At 46.8% G+C, this 24211-nt stretch overlaps 1 protein-coding gene across 1 annotated transcript in view; it reads right to left on the bottom strand.

The window, feature by feature from the left end:
• PAPPA (pappalysin 1) overlaps positions 1-24211 on the bottom strand; it is a 282674-nt gene that overhangs the window by 68879 nt on the left and 189584 nt on the right. Inside the window, exon 12 of the mRNA XM_012802324.1 lies at positions 227-413. Within this exon, the coding sequence (XP_012657778.1) occupies positions 227-413 (187 nt within the window). The remainder of the gene's footprint in view (positions 1-226; positions 414-24211) is intronic.

The raw sequence follows: 24211 nt of genomic DNA, 5'->3' as shown, positions 1-24211 counted from the left end.
GGGGGGATCAGTAAGGACTTCAAGGAAGAGAAGATACATTTTTAAATAGGTTGAACAACGATTAAGAGTTTCCAGGCAGACAAAAGATATCCAACCTCTTTGCCAAAACAAGAGTTGAGTCAGGGCATTCCATTGGCAATTAAGGGATTCCACGTCAGGAAGCATCACTCCGCTAAGTGCTTTGCTCCCTGCTCTTACAGTTCACACCCTCAGCAGGTAGACAAACCTGGGGTCAGGGGACTCAGTGTGTTTTGTGGGTCACTGCTGGAGGTTCCAAAACCCTGGAGGCATGGGCTTACCCGGAGCCAGAAAGTGGTCTGAGCCAGCTGGGAGTAGGGGTAACTGATGGTGCAAGGATACCAGGCATGCTGGGAAAGGCCTTCACTGAGATCTATCACCTTGGTTCGACACACCTGGAAAAGGATAAAGAAAAGATAATAATGTTTGAAAGAGTCTCCGAAGGTCAACTCAATTCGACAGACCTTTACGATTTCACCTATTTTGTTCTTGGCACTCAGGAGGGAATGGGGATGAATGGGTAAGAATCAGCTCACATTCTAACATAGGTAACACTCAGTGCGGTTAAGAAAATAGGAAACAACGTATTTTGGTGATGGTGGCAGCAGAGACATTCTCATGGAGACAAATCCTGGAGGAGCTGAGGTTTCAGTTGAGTCTGAAAGAACACACTACAGCTGAGAGGAAAAGCATTGCAGGCTGAGGGCCCAGAAACCAGGGCTAAAGGGGAGCAGAGACCCACAATGTGTAGGTTGCCACAAACTGCCTGGAACACGGATGACTGAATCCGGGAGAAAGCGGTAGCCAGGCAGGTAAGTGGAGCTGATCTCGCATAGTCTTGACTGCCAAGTAGACAATTTTAGAACGAATATGTAAATTGTCCTCAGAGCTGTATTAACAACAGAGAAAAGGTGGAAAGTACGAGCATTTGCTTCCCCGTCACCAAAGAAAATCCCTTATACACACACACACGTGTGCACACACACTCTGTGAATAGATAATATCAAACGATGTTAAAAGAAACAGGAAATATTTACACAGTTACAGAGAAGTAGAATTCTTTAAACTTAGGAGTTTCTGGCATAACCGGAAACTCATTCATTCATTCGAATGATATTTATTGAGTGAGTCCCATTTGCCAAACCCTCTGGGACAAAGTGATAAGAAAGACAGATGGTGAGGAGCTCAGACCTGACGATACGTGTGGGTACCGATCATGTAGGGATATATGCCGATGTAACTACAGACTGAGGTAGGCACTGTGAGGGAAAAACGTGGAGGGACAGCTGAGTTGTTCCTGAGATCCGTCAGACCTTTGGCAAAAGGTCAGCCCCAATTAGTGCTTTCCTTCTGATCTCTGATGTGACTTCTCTTTCGAAACTTTCTTGTGAATTTGGGGCTGTCATTTTACATGACGGTCTGGTTCTAGTCTGCTCAGCTGCAAAAGTAAGGCTGACCTAGAGAGCTCCGGAGCTCTGATACACTTTGAAAATGAATGTGAGATCATCTATTCTCAACCAGATTCAATAAACACAAAGACACATTAAAGCGAACAAAAATGAAAAGGAAAAGGGAAAAATTATACACGAGGAGCAAGGATGTCTATTCACGCAGTACGTATCGTAGCAGAAGATTGGGAAGAATCTTCATGCTTGTCTGTCGAGGAAGGAATGCATAAAATACAAAACATCGACATGATAGCATTTCACATGACCAAGGAATATGAAGAAGGATGAACTAGATTCGTGTGCAGGGAGGGTATAAAAATATTTAACACGTGGCTCAGCGTGGGCCCCGGGCAGTCAAAGTGGAAGCTGAGCTCATGGGCACCAACATGGACAGATCACAGAAACATAACCCTGAGTGAAGAAAAGAAACGAAGAGCACAGGGACCAGTACATGACGATGCCACTTATAAAAAGCACGCAAAGCCAAACTATATCGCCGAGGGATCTGTATGAGTCAACAACGCAATAGAAAAATATACACCAAATTCAGTGTGGCAGTTGCTTCTGGTACTTGGGGCGAGGAACAAATGGGATTTCAACCTTCTTGTGTTTGGTTTACACCATTCCGTAGCATTTATGAAACGTTTAAGTACACATCAAAAATGGCTTAGAAAGTCATTAAAAATAGATATAACCTAATCAGAATCAATTCCCCTAAAAATGTATTCTGTTATTCTTAACAACAGGCTCCAATAAACTGGACTTAGGTCTGAATCTCCTTCTCACTCTTGGTGTCACCAACGGTCCCTTGCCAAGAATCCCATCTCTATTTCCCATTATATTCCATCCTGGAAATTTCATCTATCAATCTGCTAAAACTCAAATGCCTCTCTCTCCATCATTTTTTGGGATGATTCTGGCTTCTGGGAGCTCTTAGAAAATGTAAAGTCTGAGTTCTCTTTACAGAAGTGAGACACAGATCAAAGTTTAACTAGAAAATATAGCTGGACTGTGATCTACAATCGCAATCACTAATACTTTTACTTTCAAATAAACTTTTTGGGGGAATAACGTTTCAAAGATAAAACAGAGCTTCGTACACCCCTCACCTGGTTTCCCTCTGTGTAAACATCTTAATCAATTCATTCCTGAAACCTCAAACAGAGGAAGGTAAGTTGCTTAAGCAACCTTGAAGAACCACAAACTGTCATGCAGGAAGCAGTTGTGAAGTGCTGGGCTGGTTTTGGATGAAGGATACCTCACCCATGCTCACCGTAAATACAATGTGGAATTGTAGATAAGTGATCTTGCCTTATTGGACCTCAGTGTGTCCTGCACATTTGAATGTTAGATGAGATCGTAACTTTTCAGGTGTCTTCTGTGAATTCTTAGGGTTTTGTGGAGATGTCAGCCTGGGGGTCAGGGTGTGGAGAGGACCCTCTGACTTCCCACTGCCCCCTCCCAGCACCTCTACACATCTGTTTTATATATCTGGCTGCCTTGTAGTATTTCATTCAAGACAAGAGCTTCACACTGCTTTAAAAAAACAGAAAAATTATTAAAATGCATTAGTTACCGTGTTAAAGGAATTGATGGGTTCTGATATTAGTTCCCTGAATGTCACAGAAACTTCTTAAGGAGAATAAAGGTGCCAGGAATCAGCAAGCCCATTGTCTAAGAATAAAGCAATGGCTTCAGTTATTCAAATCTCCAGAAGCTTAATACAGAGGAGACTCAGGGTAGAACGCAGCCACTTTCGTGTGCTGGAAAACGTTTTCAAGTTTATTTATTTTTCTCAAAAACAACTGGGATGGGGCTTAGGGAGCTCTGCCAGTAGATTGTGTTACACTTGACAACAGTGAGAGACTTTGCATAAACTATCCATGGCATTTGAAATCCAGGCCAGCAATTCGACATGTATCATTTTGGAATTCCTTCCCCTTGTGCTCCTAGCCGCCTGTCTCCCAGCAGAGCGTGGTAGAGCACGTCTCTGACTGCTGGACCCGGGGTCTTATCGCTGCATCTAACGCATTCGCTGTCAGAAAAGTCTCTTAGTGTTTAAACACGATCTCTTCTTATCTCGTCAGTTCTGTCTGCATAGACAGGGTCTTAGGAGTACACGCTGCTGTTATTGTATTCTTCTGTTTTCCTAGTTTTGTGTTTGTTTCAGGCTGGCTGCTATGCTGACCAAGGACAGTCAAAGCAGACCAGAGAGGAAGGAACACATCCAGCTGAATTTCTGCCCGAAGCCCTCGAAGATCTTAAAGTCGCTTATGTTCCCGGGGAGATGGAAGGAGGCTAGAAAGAGGAGAGAGACAACATCTCACAGCCTCCTGTGTTTGCAGACGGGGCATGAATTTGCTCATTCTCAGCCTCCAGAGCCCTGACGACAAAAGGGCCATGCCCAAGATACGAAGCTGGCTGCTAAGGACACGAGTGTGACCCTGGGTAATTGATTCCATGGAGATGCTGTTTTTATCCATCCACTTTTTCTGCACCTTCCAAAAAAGCAAATCCAACTTGACAAAGCATTGGCGGGCAATGTAGATTTTACTGAGCGCTCTGTGAGGGGACCATGCAGGAGAGCTACATCACACAGCCCAGAGGACTTCTCAGTTCCCCCCCCACGTCACTCCAAGTTCCTCGTCACTTGTCCTCGCCTCTTGTCCAGTTTTCCCAGTGACACTGGCAGCACAGACATCCCCAATCTCTCTTCACCTCTTCCACTCCCAATCTGCACGTACCTCAAGTTTCCTGCAGAGTCATTCTGTTCTCCCCCCGTTCTCTACTTTTGTACCCCAATTCCTTCTGATGATTCTGAATCTCTCCCCAGCCATCCAGCCTCAGAGGTGTCCCGAGGTTGAGCATAGTAACCTTCTTGTCTCTCCCTATCACATGAGTATGAACCAGACCTGCTCCCCACCCTCACACATCAAGCACACTCTAGAAACAACGGCAGTCCCCGGTTTCCCTAGGAAGTCAAGAAGACAGCCCCTAGAATTGAACCTGGGTCTCCTGTACTGCCCCCTGCCCTATTTACTGCAGTATGATTCCTGACGGCCAAGATGGAGTAACAACTTACATGTCCATCACAGATGACCAGTTGAAGAAAATATGGCACACATATACGATGGAGTATTATTCAGCCTTACAAAAGAAGGAAATTCTGCAATCTGCAACAAGAGCGAAGAACCCTGAAGAAATCACACTAAGTTAAATAAGCCAGTCGCAGATAACAAATACTGCATGATTCCACTGAACATGGGGCGTCTGAGATAGTCAAATTCACAGACTCGAAGACAGAATGAATGGTGGTCAGCAGGGGCTGGAGGAAGGCAGGGAAACGTAGTTACTAATCAACAGACATAGTTTTCACCTAAGCAAAACCAGTAAGTTCTAGAGATTTGCTGTACAAGGTTGTGCCTGTAGTTAAGAATAATATCTTATACACTTCAAAATTTGTTAAGAGGATCGCTCACATGCTATGCTTTTATAAAAATAAAATAATTTTTTAAAATGCAAGTGTGACTTTGATGAAAATATTGCCACTCACTGAATAAAGGAATCCATTAATAAATGATCTGGTGAAGGGATGAAAAAAAATTCACATAATGCTGCTGCTTTGAGAACAGATGTGGCTGAGCTGACAAGCACCCTCGCTGAGGTCCTCTTAGGGTTAGAGAGGGATTCACAGCCTCTTCCTGATTAATTTATGGACGGAGGACTCATATTCATTTATAGGCAATCCAGTTTACCTTTCTAGTAATCCAGTTCTTTCTAGCAATCAGAGTGGGAGATGCTTGGCTACACTTTCTCCTACCCTTTTCTTCTAAGTAGAAGGCCTGAGACCATTCTCTTGCAGTGGCCAAGGGAGGGGAGGTGCCTTGCACAACAATACACAGTCAATTAGCGACAGTATTGTTAGGAAAATGCAAGATTTTCAGTCTCCCAGACTTAGCACACTTTTCTCATTTACGTTCTATATCATTTTGATCCTATCTTTGCCGTGTAGAAGCATCCCCAGTCAGATGTCTTGCTCTTTCCCCCAGAAATCATGACACAAATAATAGACAGCAATCCGAGTACCCTCTCTCTTCTCAGGATCCTGAGTCCTGGATCTTCTATGGCAGCTGAACAGGTTACTACTCCTCACCCTCATCTTAGCACCTGAAGCAATCAGAGGTTAAGTGACCACTTTTCCCCTTGGGTTGAGTGGAGGGGGACTTTCATCTTTAGCAGAATCCCTTAGACTCCCCATTATCTTCAGAGAAATCTATCTTTACTTCAAACATCATCCATGGGAAATGGGGGGGCCTGGGCTGATTGCAATGTGTTGCCTATTAGTGGGACATTTCTCGGGCCCTCAGATTCCCCCTTTGTGGAATTCACTGGTTGTACTGAATGACCTCTAAGGACCCCGGAAGCTTAAGAACACCCATAGTAATAACATCCACAAAGGGTCTTACAGTCACCGTATTATTTAACTCCAACAATTAATCTGTGACGTTGGCATCATCTCATTTTCATAGCCATATATCCATTTGCATATTGCAACTGGGATCTGGACTCTGATCCCTCTGATTCCATATCCCGTGTACACAACCACGAAGACTAATTGTTGCTTGGGCGTGGCTGAAACTTCAGCTTCCTCTGCTGGAGAAGAGGGCACCAACGACCACACTCTGCCTCTATTCCCTCCACCTCTACGACCTGCCCCAAAGGTCCCCAAGATTGACCTTCCAAAGTGAAAGGTGGACCTTATCACCCCGTTCTTACCCACCCTCCAAGCTGTCCATGGTGAACAGGATGCAAAGTTCCCTTGACAGCCCACAGAGGCTGTCAGTTACCTACACCAGCTCTCTACATGACATCTACGCTGTGATGCCTCCTTTCCCCTGGAAAACTCATTCTCTCGCAAGTGTCAGGGACTCCCCCTCCGCGATGGCTGACAGTGGTGCCCTGACATCCCCCCACTGCCCTTGCACTTCCCATTTTGTGAAATACTACACACACTTCAAAGCCAGTCTCGAATGTCACTCCTCTCTGAAAGCTTTTACTCACTGCCCAGGCAGAATTAATTGCTTTCCATACAGTTCCTTATATATACCTCAGTTATAGCACTTGTCAAGTTAGATTATGGTTGTTTACAGTCCAGCCTTGTCCCTTTAAACTCTGAAGATTTCTAATGTTTTATTTATCTTCAAATAAGTCCAACTAGATTTCTCTGCACATAGAAAATAAAAAGTGGACAACAGTGGCAGCAAGGGCGTACATGTATCACGTGCTATCATGCGAGGCTCACAACAACTCTGTAGGTGGGTCTTACTACTATACCCACTTTATAGGTAAGGAAATTGAGGCCCAGTAATTTAAGGTCACCCTAGTTAGTGGTAGAACCAAAACTGAAACCCAGGCATGAACTCAGCCCACATTCTGTACCACAAAAGTTAACTCAAAACTCCCTGCCTACATCTCTCTCATAGTCCGTCTGAGACTCTGACAAGAGAATGTACACATTTGTTCCAGATGAGTCCCAACTTCTGGCCACATGGAAGATAGACTCAGGATTTCTCCTTGTTGCTTTCTCCTGGGGCTCTTGAAATAGAAGCTGTTACTGCTTCAGTGGATGACAACAGGCCTTTGTAGGTCTGCACTGGTACAAGGAGCCCTGGATTGCCAAAGCCTCAGGTCCTCAGGCCTCCTAGAATTGGCTCCATTGCTCATTTTCTCTGACATTCACTCTTCCCTTTTACAGAAAGACAGAGCAAGACGAATTCATCTTCAAAGTTCTGACATTCCACATTCTTTGATTTTCAGCTTCATCCAAGTGAATGCTGCAGAGAAGAATGTTGACTCTGAAATAAAGTCTGAAACAAGCAAAGGAACAAACAAAACCACCCGGCCACCAGGTGAAAGGCCTGTCGACCTCCTGAGACTCACAGGTCCCCTGTCTCTGCTACCCTAAAGCTGAAGGCTTATTCCCCACCACCCTTTCTGGCAGAGACAACCCAGAGAGTAACACAAATGTTTACTGCACCATTCCAACAATACGTTTTCTCTTCTCTCTTCTCTTCTCTTCTCTTCTCTCTTTTCTTTTCTTTTGATGTCTACAACTGTGTGCTTCTAAATAGCTGGGGAAGTTCCTCATCCAGAGCTTTGAGATCCTGGGGTGTCTGAGCAAGGAAGAGCTGACAAGTCCTTATTTCAATCATCACACAGATGGAGAAACAGAGCCTATGGGAGAGGGGAAGAGCCTGGCTTGAAGACACGTAGTAAGCTCCTCTGGCATAGGCTAGGATGTCTGGCCCTGACTGGGGGTGCCAGGTCTGCAGAGTACAAAAGGTTCTGTGGCTCCAGGACCTGGGGACTTGCGTCCACTCAATGCACTGCCAGCCGCTACATCCAGTGCCCGCCTCCCAATCCCCCTCCTTTGCAGAAGACTGCTTTCAATTAGAGGAGTTAACGATGTCTTGCTTTCAAAGGGTTTTTTAAATCCAGTTTATCTTCCACCCACACACGACGTACACAAAGGCAGGGAGATGAGGGAGAACAGGGGGAGTGAGGGCTCCGGTATTTTCCCACACAGGGGACGTGCCATGAGGTTTCTATTGAATTTCGATTTTACAGATTTACATGCCCTTTTGTCAATCATGGGAGGGAGGAAGTGCTCGTCAAACCTCCAGCCCATCTCTTCAATTTCCTTTTTCCACCCAAAGGGACCCACCAATGGGCCTTATTGAAAAAGAGGAAAATAGAGAGGAGGAGGGTGGAGACGCATGCTGACAACAGGGGCACACGCATGCGTGTGTGCACACACAAATATACACACACAGAGCCAGGCAGGGTTTCTCCATACTTCTCCTTAGTCCACATTTTAACCTCAGGCTTGCAGTTCCAATGCCAAGTTATTTCCCTAAGAACTGCGAGAGTGCAGGAGGGGCAGAAATTGGTTCCTTGATATAAACCACCAAGATCGAGGGGGCCCGAGGACTGCAGGCGGGAAAGCCTGCTGGGGGACAACCGGTCAGACCATGGCTGTAAAAGGCCTTGGTAAACCTGGATACCCAAGTGGCCCCTGTGAAATCCAACCACCTCCATAAACAGGACTTTATCATTCCCATCAGATCCAATTGCTCTCCCAGTGGTGCTCCCCTGGAGAAGACGGGAAGGGCACCAACTCTTAAAGATGATCTACCAGGATGGGGTGCTGCTGTCTTCAGTGCCCTCATAATAACTCTGAGGGACAAATATTTCCGTCCCCATTTGAAAGATAAGGACTCTGAGGTTTGGGAAAGCATCAGTCAGCCTGCCAAGGCTTGGGACTTAAACCCAAGGTGTTCTGACTCTAAGTCAGTTTTCTTCTCTCATGGCTTGACCTCCCAATAACTCTTAGTCCATACCATTGTGTAATATACTTGCACTGTGGTTTCTGCTCTGTCCATCTGTTTCTGCATGTATGAGCTTCAAGGACAGTGCCTCTGCGAGACTGACTTCTCCTTTTCCTGGGGGTCTAATGCTGGTCACTGGGCTTAGCTCATCGAATGTTCCCTACATTGAACTGATATGGCTTTTGCAAGGCCATATATGTTGTTCATTGGTGATACATTTCATCTAGAAGCCTAGGCCTCCAAGACCTAAACCAATGTGCAGAAATAGTGCCAATCACGTGCTGCAGGATGGCCTAGGATATCGGGATTCATTCCAGGGCGTGGGAAGGCACTGCAGCCAGATCTGCCACCTCAGGCCCATGGAAAACTGAGGTTCATAAACGTTATGATGGCAATGAAAACTGGTATTCGTAATGATTTCTCTAATTAGCATGATGTACTCCAGAGCCCTTTTGAATCCATTAGTTCATTTAATCCTTAGAACCACCCTGTGAGGAAGGTATGACACTGCCATCCTCCCCCTTTCCCAGGTAACAAACTGAGGCTATGTCACAGGAAGTGCAATGGCTCTTGAGCCCACGGAGCCTATTGAGGCAAATATGTGATGTAAGTGCTACAATTCCCTTGTCCCTTGCCCGGCCAGACATCATTAATCATCAGTACATCCCTGAGTGTAGACCTCTAAATCCATCTCAACAAAACACCGTCAGGAGCCACTCATAATCGGTCCTAGGTGATGAACCCAGTTTGCAATCCTTGACCTTGGTGCCTTGCTCATCAAGGGCAGGCATGAAGTTGTGCCTGTTGCATCTTCAATATTAAGAACAGGGGAAGTTCCAAATTAGACATTTTGCAAATATTTGTTGAATACAAAAATGAACCAATGCCAACCACACGTTCTTATGCCTTCCCTCCGTGGAGGCATATAACAAGCAAACGCAGCTCCAACGTTCCAACTCCAGGTTCAGGGCCTCTCTCAGCATCCTGAAGACCTCTCCTACCCGGGTTTCTCTCCCCTTTCCTACTCCCATCCCGGCTTCTGTCTGAAGGCCTTAATTTCAAACTGAACATAGAAAACATGAAGGGAAACTGAGGGTTAACAGACACACACACACACACACACACACACACCTCCTCTCCAACCTCTTTTTACACACTTAATAGCAAAGGCAAAAAAAGGGGGTGGAGGGAGAAGCCAGGCTTTCTTTCACCGACCATTAGAAACAATTATCACTTTCCCCAGGCCTCCAGAGCCGCTTTCTCCTTTGATGCCTGCCTTAAAGAGATAGATGGGAGGGGGAGGGGGGATTGCCTTTCTTTCAATATGAGGATTTATTATTTGGCACGGACAGACAATCAAGCAAAGAAGCATTTCCTGTGTGCAGGGCCAGTGTGTGGAGTCGCGATGCCTCCTTCTTCCCTCCCAGAGTTCTGGAAATAGCACCAGATCTCAGGGCCTCCACCCAGGAGACACTTCCCGATAAGATAACTTGGCATTGACCATCCAGCCTTGGGGCTCAGCTCTGGATTGATTAGCACCTCATTGCCCCCAGGAGCTGTCCCTAACACATCAGGCATTTTATACTCAGTAGGTGTTCTAATACCCTCCAGGCCTGAACCTCTTGCAAGTCTGCTTTGGGGTGCAAACCCCTAGCCTGATTAAATGGTCATAGAGGAAAAGCCAGGCTTTCCAAGGGAAGGGGATATAGAAATCATACAAAACATCACTGTTCTATGGCAGAATAATATTTTTATAGGCGGAGAAACAAAATTTCTTAGAGAAAATAAAGGTTCAGGATCACAGAATTGATTCTTAAGGGATATTTGTTTAATTGCTTAATTTCACAAACGGAGGCTCAGGATTTCCAGGGGACAGGAATTGGGTATCTTAACCACCTAAGAGAAAAGCTTCTGCTAGAGCTTGAGACAGCGTTCACAAAGGTGGCAAAGCCAAAGAATTTTTATTGCCACCAATTACGTCCAGCACCTATGTTCCAAGAGAATTATTCCAATAGGATTCTCATGTTCCCAGGAAGCCAATGCCACCGTCCTCCACCTCGCTCATTCTGCAGACTCAGAGCCTGGGTTCAGAGGGGCAAACAGTGTGCCAGGGCCATTCCTATCAGGAATGGGTATTGAGGTCTGGCTCTGATCCCTGCTTGTGTTACTTTAAGTCTCTCTCCTCTTCCCAGTGCATTCTACAGATGGGGAGACTGAGGGCCACACAGTACAGGTGATGATCACCATGAGGGTCATGATAATAGCAGTGATGGCGATGAACGTCCAGATGTGTTCACCCCGTCAACACCAACCTTAAGTCACTGTGAAAGGGAGACTCACATCGGCCTGCCCCGTGTTTTCAGATGGAGAGGGGAAATGATCACAATAGCAGTGGCAGTTACAATTAAAATAACGATGATGCTAGTCACCGATGTCTGTCGCACGAAATGGTAATTTCGTAGTCTGTCTCACTACTCCATGCCACATGCCACGGGGTTGGCTTTATCTCCCCATCTTGCAGGCAGGAGGGCCAGGCAATGGGCCGAGCCCATTCCCGGACACCCGCTCTGAGGAGGCAGTGGGCAGGGGGCTCGGGCTCCTCTAGCTAGTAAATCCTCTAACAAGGGAGAGTGATTAGTGTCGGATGTGGCGGTCGGCTTTTGTGCTGCTGACAACTGCTGCCATTAAAGGCCTGGCCAGCTCGTTTGGTTTCACACAGGCCCTCCCTCGGCAGGCCTGCTCCCCGTCCCCCTGATTATGCCATTCAGCAGTCACCCAGGACCGCCTCTGAACTCCTGACCCAGCAGTGAAAGACTTGGGATCTCATTACTAATCTCTTAAGCCACCTAGTCCTCCAAAATACATCCATTTAAGTTGGAGGCCAAGGCTTTGGGGGTGGGGGGCGGGGAGAGGGAAAGTCTGGCAGGGAGACTTCTCATGACAGGGCCGTTTTCCCTCTCTGGAGACTGCGGCCCCAAGCCCCGGGGCAGCTGGCCTGACTGTCTGGCTCAGCTCGAGGCAGGCAGGCCTCGCTGAGGGTCGGCGGCTGGGCCTAGAGGTGAGGAGGCTCTCGGATGGGATCGGGAAGGACATCTGGGCCCACCTGTTTGTAATTTCAGGGGTGTGAGTGGGGGATGAGGCCTGTGTTTGTTTTAATTATTATTGTTGTTGTTGAAAAGGGAGGGAAAAAAATGAGTAGAAACTGCTAACATCTGGAGGCCGCCATCCAGCTTACGTAATCTCCTATAGCAGGGGAGGAACACGGGACCCCGGGCCAGATGGTCTGTGGGTGACTTCACGGCACATGTACCGCCTGCAAGTGTAAGATGCTGACAGGGTTAAAGGGGTGGGTCGCCAGGCCTCCCTTATATTCTTTTTCTCCCCCCTTATATTCTTAAGGAGTGAGAGGCTCCCAGGGATCTGTTTTCCTTTGGAAGAATCCATTTTTTTTTTTCTCCAGCTGAAGCTCAAATGTTTCCTTTATGTTCTCTCCCTCATTCATTCATTCATTCACGCATTCACAAACATTGACTTAGCACTTGCCACGTGTTAGGTTCTTCATTGCAGAGTCAACATGAGGAAAACAGATGCCAAAAAGAGGTGGGGGAAGCAAGACAGATAAAAACGTCTTCTCCTAAGTAGCTCCCAGACCCATGCAGGTGGGAAGGTGAAGAAGGCAAGGAGACACTTGGAGAAAAACACGGGAGGTTCTGTGCGGGAGCCTCCTGTGGGTGGGGGGGGAGTGTGGAGAAGGAAGTTGCTGAGGCAATCTGTGCCTGAAGGCCAGGTCTGAAAGGCAAAAAGCTGAATGTCAAGTGGGCTCTGGAGAGCAGGGACTGGAGAAGAAAAGGCCAGAAAAGGGGAAAAACTGGGCCACAGCTGAGCCATGACAAACCCAGTTTCCCAGCTGATGTCAACAGCAGAGGCGTGAAGGATAAAGTTCGAGATGATGGATCTTGCTGCAAACACAGTTCCGAGCCTGTTATTTAAAACAAACAAACAAAAACAAACAAGAAGCACTGCTAACTTGTTTTTGAATTTTGTTTTTTACATTTGTGCTTAAAGCAATGAATACAATTTCATGGATTCTGTATCAGAATATAAAACCAGTGTGGACTGTGGATCAGATCAGGAGGGCACTGTTACCTTCAACCAGAATATACACTCCACTCTAGATAGGAACATAGAGCTACGGCCAGCAGTAGACCAGAATTCTGAGGCACTGCCAGGTCCAGATAAGAATCCTGAAACAGAGTGAATTTTATTCCAGAGCTCAGAGGCATTGTCGATTCTAAAGCTACCGGTGAGCACTAAAACACTTCCAAGTTCCAGACTGAAATACCAAGACACTGTAATTCTAGAACGGGGTCTGGCAGTGCTGTCTGCTCGTAGCCCAACAACCCCCAAACTGGCTGTTTGAGATATAGATGCTGAAGACCCCAACACAAATCCAGTAAGCTTTAATCCAAATGCATTCTCGAGTGGCTCTAGAGAGTAATTAAGTAACACAGCCAACTCTGGAGCAGAGCCCTAAAACATGGAAATCTCTACTACTCAGCTCCGAGCCATTCAGACTAAAGAAGAATATCTTGGGAAGCCTCCAGACCTCTTCTCGGCTTTTCTCTCGGAGCCCCTGAACATTCATGGGTTAATCAGGAAAGAGGTGACCACAGCCAAGCTCAGGGCCTGGTCACTGAAAAACGTGGTAAGCAAGAGTTGAGCAGTGGTTAATGGCAGTCTTGACCACACTGGCCTATTCAGGAAAGGTCAGAGGAGTGATTTTTCACTTAAAAAACATCTGTGTCTTAAAAGAACAAGACTTTCTCAAGTTCATAAAATGAGGAGTTTCCAGGTTGTTGTTTGTGTTCCCCCCTCTTCCTCCCTCCCGTTCTCCAGCTTTCCAAATTAACATACGCGTGTTCCAGATTGTGTCCAAGATGGAGGATAAGTCACATTACCTGCAGGAAAACCCCACTAGATGCCAAGAAGATGGTACACGGTGCACTGTCCCTGCATCCCGCTTCTCACTGCAGGCCTCAGGGTTCCCCCAGGCCCCTCCTGTCACCTTGGTGACCAAGGGCCGAAAACACTGTGTGACTGGCTCTCTCCTCTTTGCATTCGAAAAGGAAGCAGTGCTCTCATCTGGATGCCTCAACCTTGACTTTTCATAGGAAGAGTCTCCAACAGAGGAGACGACATGTCCAACAAGCAAGACAACAGGGGCTGCTTCTGCTTTTAACAGTGTCCTGCCAACCTCCCCGCTCAGATGGGCACACTCATTCTTCAGATCAAAGGTGGTATTTCTCTCTGGCCTTCCCTTAGGTGTGCAGTGGACATGGCTGGCTTATGTAGCTGAGGGACAGGGATCTTCCAGAATAATGCTTTTCCCCAGTGGCAGGCTTGGCCAGGGCAGCACACATCTGCACAAAAACAGGGTATTGAAGCAGCTGTCTGAGCTATGGTCCCTGGGAATCTGGGACCCATGGAGGGAACTCCTCAACAGCCCCTGCACTTGCCACATGTCGGAAACTTCCCCTGTGCTGTGGAAGGCACACACATTTTAAAGTCAAGGGCATGTGGGTTGGAATCTCAGTTTTTGCCATTCACTGGCAGCAAGACCTTGAACCCTTTGCTAAGTCTACATTCCTCCGCTGCAGAATGAGGTAATGGCACCTTCCTCAGAGGGTTGTCATGAGGATTAAAAGCTCTCACACAGCAAGTATTTAGACGCACCCTACATGCTGAGAACACAAAATTATATTTTGATTCTTCATCAATCCCAGCTTGTTTCTTTCTGGATTTAGAGGGAGATGGTCCTGGATTCAAATCCGAGACTTCCCTGCTCCTCCTCTAGGCCACCTGTAGAAACCTGGGTAAGTACCTGACCTTTGTGAGTCTCCATTCACTCCCCTGTAAAACAGTGAAAATTTACAGCAGCTACCTCCTAGGATGTTGGCATGTTGAAATGTGTGAAAGTAGTGCAGAGTTCCTGACATGGAGCGATTACCCTGAGGGCTACGCCATTGACATTGCTCCTGTTCTTACTGTTTATGTTATTATTATTACCGCCATTCATTATCAGTGAGAGTCTCTCCTTTTCCTCTCTCTCTTCATTCCACCTTCCTTCTTCCCTTTTCCCTGTACCTCTCCTTCTTCCCTTCTTTCTCTCTCAGGCTCCTTCCTCCTGTGCTGGGACTCTCAAGGGAGTCCTGTCTGAAGGTGAACCACACTCGCAAGCCAGAAAGACAATAGCTTAGGTTTCTGTCCCTCTATGCATGAGGCTAATCTCAGGGACATCTTGAGATCCCAATCTTCCCTGAGACAAAAGGTAGGGCCTCTATCCCAGGGCTCAGCCTCCAGAAGCTGCTTCCAACTTCTTGCCCAAGGCTATCAGCAAAGTAAAGGGAAGATTTATTCATAAATATTTACCATGAGGCTACTATATGCCAGGCTCTGCTCCCGATGCTTGGAACACACAGCAGTGAGTACACAGAAACGGTAACAATGAGAACACTTCTTGTTGTACACAGAAATGTACGGTGCTTGCTGTTCCTGTCACGGGGAGTGGATTGTGGAGACACAAAGAAAGAGAGAACACTGGGCTTCTCAGGACCTTTTCCTCCCCCAGTTCTCATGATGGCACTTGCCTGATTTGTGACACGAAGGGCTGAAGTGGGGATTTTGGAAGGCTCCGCCTAGTTTGATCACCTAAGGTATTAACAGGGGACCGTCATAACCTGGCATCATTCATGGACACACTCATAGATGCTGATTTGTGTATTTAATCTGACCTTAAAGGACCTGTTGTTTCTAACAGCATCATCTAAGGAATCCATAAACCTGTTCGGAGTGCTCTCCATGCAGCAGACCCCTTGCCAGGCACTGGAAGGACTAAGGGTGTTAAAGTTGAGGCCAAATCCTCAGCTGCCCACAGGTCATTTGGTGGAGAAGCTGCAGACTAAGGGTGTAAGGTTGAGGCCAAATCCTCAACCCCCTCAGCTGCCCACAGGTCATTTGGTGGAGAAGCTGCAGACGCCGCCATGCACACTAAACGCCAGCTTGTGCTCAGGCCCATCAGATGAATCTAAAAGCATCAAGAACATCAGAGAGTGAACCTGCTCATGGGCTGATCTTGTCGGGACAGGGATATGGAAGAGGAGCCCCTGGCACCAGACCCTGTGGGGCAGTTGTCAAGCCTCAAAGAGGTGGAAGAGCAAACGATGGTGTTTCCAGGCAGGAGAAAAAGAAAGTCCAGGCCACGCTTGAAATTTCAAGTCGGCCCATTCTCCCTGGAACATGCTCCTTAATCAATCAGCTGTGATGCCAAGTGGGCACCGACTGTGCCAGGCCCAGCCTGCTGAGACTCTTGGATGTCACAGGCCATGGGGAACAGTCTAGAAACCTTCACAGCTGACAGCTCCCTGAGACCCATAGTTCTCGGGAATGATAGAGAAGAGACTCTAATGGAAAAAAAAAAATCCTCCAGTGAGAATTTATGCAGGACCCAAAGATTTAAGACAGTGAATTACTGTGGATTTGTTTATCACCTCTCACTCTGGGGAAGAGACAAATGTCACTTAAAAAGTAGCCTTTGGAAAGGTGGTGTGGTGGAGTGAAAAGTTCCTGGGCTTTGGAGCCAGAAAGACCTGGATGTACTTTCTGTTCTTCCATTTGAAATAGGGGCCTTGTGTGAACCTGGGCTTCCCTGTCTGTGAAATGCACACACAGTCCCACTACACACATTGGTTGTAAGGATTTAGTACAGTGACTGCACTGAATGAACGTAGGCAGCATTTTCTTCTAAGCACTGTCTCAAGTGCTTTGTGCAGCTATCTTATGAAATCCTCCCAATCTTTGCTTAGTTATTTGCTTATATTTGACAGATGAGGAGACTCAGGCCCAGTTAGACTAAGTAATCTGCCCGAGACCTCATTGCAGTTGCAGCACAAGCTCTGTCCAATAGGGCAGCCCACTGTCCCCATGTGCATACGACAATTTAAATGAATTAAGATTAAGAATTCAGTTCCTCAGTTTCATGAGATGTGTTCATGGACTGAGTAGCGTAGGTGGCTAGAGGCTATCTTACAGGACATGCAGCTGGAGAAGATTTCCATCATCACAGAGAGTAGTGGGCAGATGGTCTGGAGCCAAGGTTCTTACCACTGACAGAATTCAGCCTTCTCTGGAACATAAACTCTGGACCAGGGTTCCCCAGTACATGTCAGTTTGTCTCCTCTCTCACCAGGGCTTCCTGAAGCCCTCACTGACAGACCTCTGGACTGCACACTTGGGCATCACCCAGGTAAATGTCCATATTCTTGAAGGCAGGATCTTGCCAGCAGACCAGATCTCTCCCAAACCTACGCTCCCTGGGAACCTCTCTCCCAGGAAGGAGAGAAATGAAAACATCAGCCCAGTGCCCCCTTTTACTCCCTGCACACATAGATCCAATTTGGGAAAGGGTCCCAGGGTGGGCAGAAGTGTGCCAACTTCCTGGCATAGCAAGCTTATTAGCAGGGGCACCTCTTGTGGGCGACACCAATTCCATTCTCCCATCTCTTCTCCTTGTACAAATGGATGCAAGACCTCTCCCAGTGCTTGAATCTAGCTGAAGAATTAGGTGGGCTTTGAGAAATCCACGGCTGAGGTGGACGAGGAGGTAGGAGGCCCTTTGTGATCTCATTTTATAGATGACACATCCAGGCTGATTTATTACAGTAAGGATAGACAGAGAGAGAGAGAGAGTAGGCAGTAAGGGGCTTAAAGAAACAAACAAAAACAAATAAATACGCAAACAAACACAAAATCTCGTGCATGGCCAAACCCAAACCCCCCTCACAACCCCATCCTTTGGGCCTGGCTTGAGAAAGTTTACTTTCAGACTTAGAGAAATGAGCATGTGGTTTCGGGGACAGAATTCAATACCGTTGGAGCTGCAGGCCCGGCGAGCTTGCCTGGCCCGTTACTTCCTAAGTGCACGACAACCCCAGAGAGTGAACACTGTTTACATATTTTACATGTTTCTTGGGTACAGAACATGAAACTAAATTACACAGCAAAGGCCACGCTGGCTGAATGCCGGTGACCCCACTTAAAAGAAAACAATAATAAAAAAGAAAGACAAAGAAAAGAAAATGAAAGACATACACGGAAAACAGTCTTCAGAGAGCCTGAGCAAAGGACGGGGCTGGAAGGAAGGTTTCCCGCCCTGGAGCTGAGATGAAGGGAAGAGGACGCAGACCATAAAGGCAATGAGACTGGGCTGGGGCAGGCCCGGACGAGGAGGGAAGACAACGGCCGCAAAATCTTCCTAGACGGGCCGGTGGGGAAAGGGCAGGCAGGGCTGTGCCTGGGGGCCGTGGAGAATCGGTGGCAGCAGCCCCAAACCACAAAGCCTGGCTTGCTCTCGGGCTTCAAGTCAAGAAGGAACTAACAAGGAAGGCTCGCTACTCCAGCAAGGCCCTCGGGGTCCACGTGGCACCTTCCCTAATCAATCCTACAAACACTAGACCCACCATCTCCTTGCTTTCCTCTCTTACAAAGTTTTGTTCCTCCTCCAGACTCAGTTTACTTGGGATAACATGCTTTCCTAGGGACGTGCAGTGGGTGTGCGTGACGTCTAGTAAGAGGTAGGCATGCCCTGTGCCCTTTATATATGCTAGCTCATCGTGCCTTGGTGACCAGCCTGCAGAGTTACAGTAGACCCATTGTGAGGATGAAGAGAACTGAGGCTCAGAAAAGTGAAGTCATTTATCTGCCAAGCATCGCACAGCTGATAAAAAACAGGACCCAGTTTGGGTCTTTCTGGCTGTAAAGTCCGTGCTTCTTCTATGTAATGTGGCCACTCTACAGGTGTTGTTTTTTTTTTAATGTCCCCCATACGCTCAATTGAAAAGAAAAATAATTTTTTATTTGACTTCCCCTTCTGCACAGGCTCATCCTTTCTCCTCAAAGTATCTCCCTTTACCTTAACTCCATTTTCCACCTATCACAGCACTTTGCCAACACGCGTCACTTCTCATTGAGAGAACCCAAGCTGGAGTCTTCTTCCCTCCGTAATGTACTGTGTACAGCTGGAGGGGGTGGCTGGGGTCTGTCTCCATGTCTACCCACTGCTGAAAATGATGCTTTGAACCCACCATCATGTAGTAGGTTCATAAGATTCCATCAATTTTGAATCTGCTTACAAGGACTGTTTCACAACAGATGAGAGGTTCAGGGAAGCTGTTTAATCAAAGTGAAGTCTTAATGAAGTGATGTGAGACCAAGGGACTCAAAATCTCTCACTCTGCTTAGATTTCTGGGCCTAAAAGACTACTTTCTTAAAAAAAAAATCCACCTGTTGTTCCTAATTGGATTTGTCTCTCAGTTGCCAAAACGTCATAGGCAGACAGAAGTGTTTCTCTAAAAATCTGTCAGTTGCTACCAGAAGGAAAACCACATTTCTGGATCAACTGTCTCATCCCTGACAAGCACCTGCCACATCGCTGTTATTACTCCAGTTTTACAGATAAAAAATTGGGTGGGGGCAAAGAGAACTGACTTCCCAAAGTTGCACAGCTGGTAAGTGGTGGAGCCTAGAACTGGAAACCATGCTCATTCGATCAAAAAAATCTCATTTTTTTCCCTCTAAACTCCCATCATGCAGAGATTTTCAGACTGAATCCCAGGACTGATCACGGCGTCTAGATGTTTGTAGGTCTGAATAAATATTGAAAGGGTAAAGGAGTGAAAGATGGAGAAAAGAGAGGGAACATCTAGAAAATTCCTTTGGTGGGATCCTGTAAGGTTCAGTAGTTTTAAATCGTCTCCCAGCCCAATGTCTCCATGACATTTTGGGGTGGTTACGCCGGCCAACTCAGGGGGCTCCTGTCTGATGCAGGCTCTAATTTTACTCTTCTGGATGGATTTTTGGGTGCCCCACATCAATGGGACAGGATGAAATAGACCATGGTACTTTCTGTTCTGTCTCCTTAGATGACTTGCACATGTGTTCTTGAAAAATTATTCAGAAACCACCAGGAGAAAGCAGATCCCTTGGGTATTTGGGAAAACTGCTTGGAATCTTCTCCAACGTTTCAGTGTGTTCCCTTTCGATCCTCTTTCCACCACCATCAACAGAGCCTGTCCCTCTGCACTAATGAGAAGGCTCAGATGCTTTCAGCAAGGCAACAGCAGCCAGAGCGGGCAGGGAAGGGACAGCCAGCCCTTGGAAGGCACTTTAGCACTAGGTGTTGTTGGGTATATATTTCTTCCTGTTTTTTGCAAACAATGTCATCTAAAGAGCATTGGGGGATTGCTTAGCAATGCAACATTTTCAATTTCATTTTAATGGAAGACCAGTAGCCTGGTAGTAAGAATAGAAAGTGAAAGAAAGAGCAACATTGACGAGACCCTCCATTCACCTGAGCCCACGCTGCTTCACTTTCAGACAGGAAGAGTAAGACTACTCTTGCTAGGGCTGTTGCCAAATATATGCAAAATCGTGTGCTTCAAACCCTGAGTATAGGCCTGGTATACGGGGCTGTGCAACTCACATCAGTTTTCTTCTTCCAATCATCATCTGACCATGTCAGCCCCTCATTCAAGTTGAAACTCAGAAAAGCTCCTCCTTGCCCTCAGGATCAAGTGACCACCTTTCCTAGCTCATCACTCTGGACTTTGACTTCCACTTTCTTTTCTTTTTGAGACAGAGTCTCACTGTGTTGCCCTCGGTGGAGTGCCGTGCCCTCACAGCTCACAGCAACCTCAAACTCTGGGGCTTAAGTGATTCTCTTGCCTCAGCTTCCCAAGTAGCTGTTGATTTCCACTTTCTTTTTGGTCTTTGGTCTCTCTCTCTCTCTCTGGATAAGCTTCCCCCCTTCCTTCATATTCTCTCTCCCTCTCTCTCTTCCATCTGTCCTATCTCTCCGGTTATCCTTCTAGTTGAAGCTTAGCAATGACTTCCCCAGGAAACAGCTTGCTGCCCTCCCCTGGGACCCCCTGTCTGAGCACTCCCTATACACTGTATCATAAGTGCACATCTAAAAGGTTCTCACCCTGTGTCCAGAGAACACACAGGTCTCCTGATTCTCCAATACTAGCATTTCCAGGTTTCCTGTGAATAGCATACGGCCTGGGACAAAACTGTAACGTGAGCAGAGAGAGAGATTCCTCTTCCATCCTTTAGTCTACTTGTGCTTTTCGTCCTTTCCTCCCATACCCCAACCCCAATAATTAGGCCTCCATCCCTAAATCTAAGATTTATTTTTTCCCTTTTTACTTGCCTGGCTTGGTGACTTAAAACATGCATGCATTTTAGAAGACTCTCTGGAGAGGGTTTAACCTCAAACAATGGACGCAAAAAAGCTGGAGATGTAGGTAGCAGCACAGAAACAGGGGGCTGTGTTCAGGGTACTGGGGAGAGAGGGTTCCCACTTTCCTGGTACTCCTTAAGTGCAGACCACGTAGGAAAAGATACAGAAGACACCAGCTCTTCTAGCTTGTTCTCTCACAGCAGTCATGGAAACAGGCTTGAGCCGCTTGCTCGGGTACCCGGGTTCCTGCTGTGAACAGTCTCCTGAACCTTGGTTCTTCCCTGTACAAGGCCGAGCACCAAAACTAGTCACTCTGTTTCCTGAGCCTTAGTGTCCTAATCTATAAAGTGAGAACATTGATTCCTGTTTTTATAGTAGCCTTAGTAGAATTCAAGGAATTTGGTGCATAGCCTGGAAGAACTTGGTAAATGTTATTTTTAACATTTGTCTAGGACCTTCCGAAAATAGGCAAAGGACTCTTCTGTCGTACATGTTGGCTCCCACCCCTGCTGGCTGAGTAAGCTGACAGCAGTGTGGTCTCTTCCTCAGGGAAAGTCCCCTAGATCTCACACTCTTGGGTCTTTGGCTCCTACTGCTAGTTGGACACATCCCTCTGATTACATGGCAAGCTCTCTGAGGGGCAGCAAAAGAACCAGCCCTTCTCTGGAGCTTCTCAAAGTGCCTGCTGTGGCTCTGAGTTTCCAGCAAACATTTGCTGATTCAATTATATTTAACTTCTGAAAATGTTGACTGAACTTCTGTACCGTGTGGGTCACTGCAGCCAGCTCTGGGGTGAGGGTGAGGAGGGTGAGGAGGGCAGATTCACCTGAAGATCACCGGAAATTAACACGCTACTCAGTAAGGGGAAGAGACTTAGCACTGCCACTGAGGGGCAGACTCAGTTCTACCAAGTGGGCGTTATCTACCTTCTTCAGGTAGGTCTCACCATTCCCACTTTCTACAGGACACCGAGGTTCCCAGAGGAGTAACCTACTCCAATTTCCCACATAAGACTAGAGGTTAAAAGGGCAAAGTGAGATCAGCACGGTTTCCACTCCACCCCATTTCGCCATGTTCTCTCCCTCACATTTCTCAGCATGGGACTCAAATACATTTCTATTTGATCAAATAGGTAAATAAATGAATATGCACATTGTAATATGAGACATGCTATGATTTTTGTCTCCAAAGGGAAACTAACTATTATGGACGTGCCAAGGAATAATAATGGCAACCCAAAGCGGGTGGTAAATAACTGATAAATCCAATCCTGGGTTAATGGAATATAAGGTCCTGGGTTAATGCTACAAGGTAAAGGGGGGTGCCCAGCTCTCACCTGCGCTCTAATAATCTTCTCTTCAATCAGCAGCTCAGCCTGAGTGCCATGTGGTAGGGGCTTCTTACATATATCACAAGGCTCTCCATTCCACCGGGGGGAGTTCTCATTCTTAGAAAGGTTTTCTTTACTTTGGCCCTCAACCGGCTGCCCTGGAAATGCTTAGTCTAAGTTTTACCCTCAAAGGATTAACCAAATAAATTGGTTGGTTGACTGAAGGTCTGTAATCCCTAGGAGAGCGCTATAAATTCCAGATTGTCTTAATATTTCCATTTCCTCCTCAGCTCATTGCAAAGGAGGGAGGTACCTGAATGGACTTGGGGGCTTTGGTAGAAATGCTGGGGCTGGGAGCAGAAGGGAGGAATATCTACATCCCTTCTTGGCAGCCTTTCGTGCAAAGCATTAGAGAAATGAGAAACATGGAGACAAAATCAGAACGGGACGAGATCTTTGCAAGCTCTTAAACTAACCCAGGTTCTGAGGTTCCCAGAAGGGAGATAACTTGATTTTTTTGGTTCATTTCCATTTTTGTTCTGTCTCAGGAACTTCTTGATTCCAGCTGGGCCAGGAAGGTGCATGGCCAAAATATCCAAAGAATGTCTCCTGTTATGGGACGTTCAGCCCCATTTGTACAACCAGGAAGTTTCGATGCTTCTGATAACATCTGGCTATGAGACTTGATGTCCAGGCTTTGCTTTGCCCCCAGCAACTTTGGGAGTCTGGTTTGAGGAGAATGCATGAGGGAGCCCACAAACCATTAGAAGAGGCAGGCTTATCCGAAACCAAAACTGAAGTTTTGACCGATATTCTAGACCTGGGGAGCACGGCGAGTGTTGCTTGTTGGCAGAGTTTCTGTGATAAGGCTGCACCTCCCTCTGAAATCTTCACACTTCTCACACCTACACTTTGCACAGTGACAAGATCTGAGCCTGGGTTTTTACTTCTTTGGTTTCTAGCACAGATCGAGACACATATCCCTAAGTAAACACGGCATCAGGGAAAGCAGAGAGTGGGACAAAACTGGACTGCAAAGAGGATGACTTGTTCATTTCATCATTCCTCAAGTGAACAGAGTGTCCCAGTGAATACCAGGGGGTCATGGACAGAGGAGAGAGCGGCCTGAATTTGAAGGTGTGGGTGCTGACTCTGTTGCAGGAGAATCCTAGGACCTCACGGTGTTGTCACAGTGGCACTCCACACTGACATCTGGCCATCTAGGACTCTTTCTGTTTGTTTCCTAGTGAAGTTTTCCAGGAATCTAGTTACTTGCAACTTTTGGGTATAACCTCATGTTCCCAAGCTCCACTGTCATCTTCCACGAGACTCTTCAGATCCCAGACCTTCCTCTTATGGGTTATACGACTTATTGGGGAAGCCCCTGTACTTCTCAGTTTCTCTGGGTTACAATAACCAATAACGCTAACCTAGAAGCCAGGGAATTGGCTATCAGGTGGTCTATGTGCCCAGCACAGTGGCTGGTAGACTACTGGCTCCTCTCCCCTTGCTCCTTTATCTGTTTGCCTGCTTTGTCTCTGATCCTGTGCTCCTGGGAGGCCTATACATGGATGGTTTGGGGGTGTGTGAGAGAGAAGACAGGGAGAAAGAGAGAGACAGAGAAGGAGGGAGAAAGACGGAGACAGTGTGTAAGCATCTTGGGGGGAAATGAGGAGCGCCTGGTCCATCCTCCCATCTTATTTCTGAGTCCATTTCTTTTTTTTTTTTTTT

This window comes from Otolemur garnettii, unplaced genomic scaffold (assembly GCF_000181295.1).
Source record: "Otolemur garnettii isolate 467f Iridium unplaced genomic scaffold, OtoGar3 scaffold00014, whole genome shotgun sequence".
NCBI lineage: Eukaryota > Metazoa > Chordata > Mammalia > Primates > Galagidae > Otolemur > Otolemur garnettii.
This window is presented reverse-complemented; position numbering and strand designations above follow the sequence as displayed.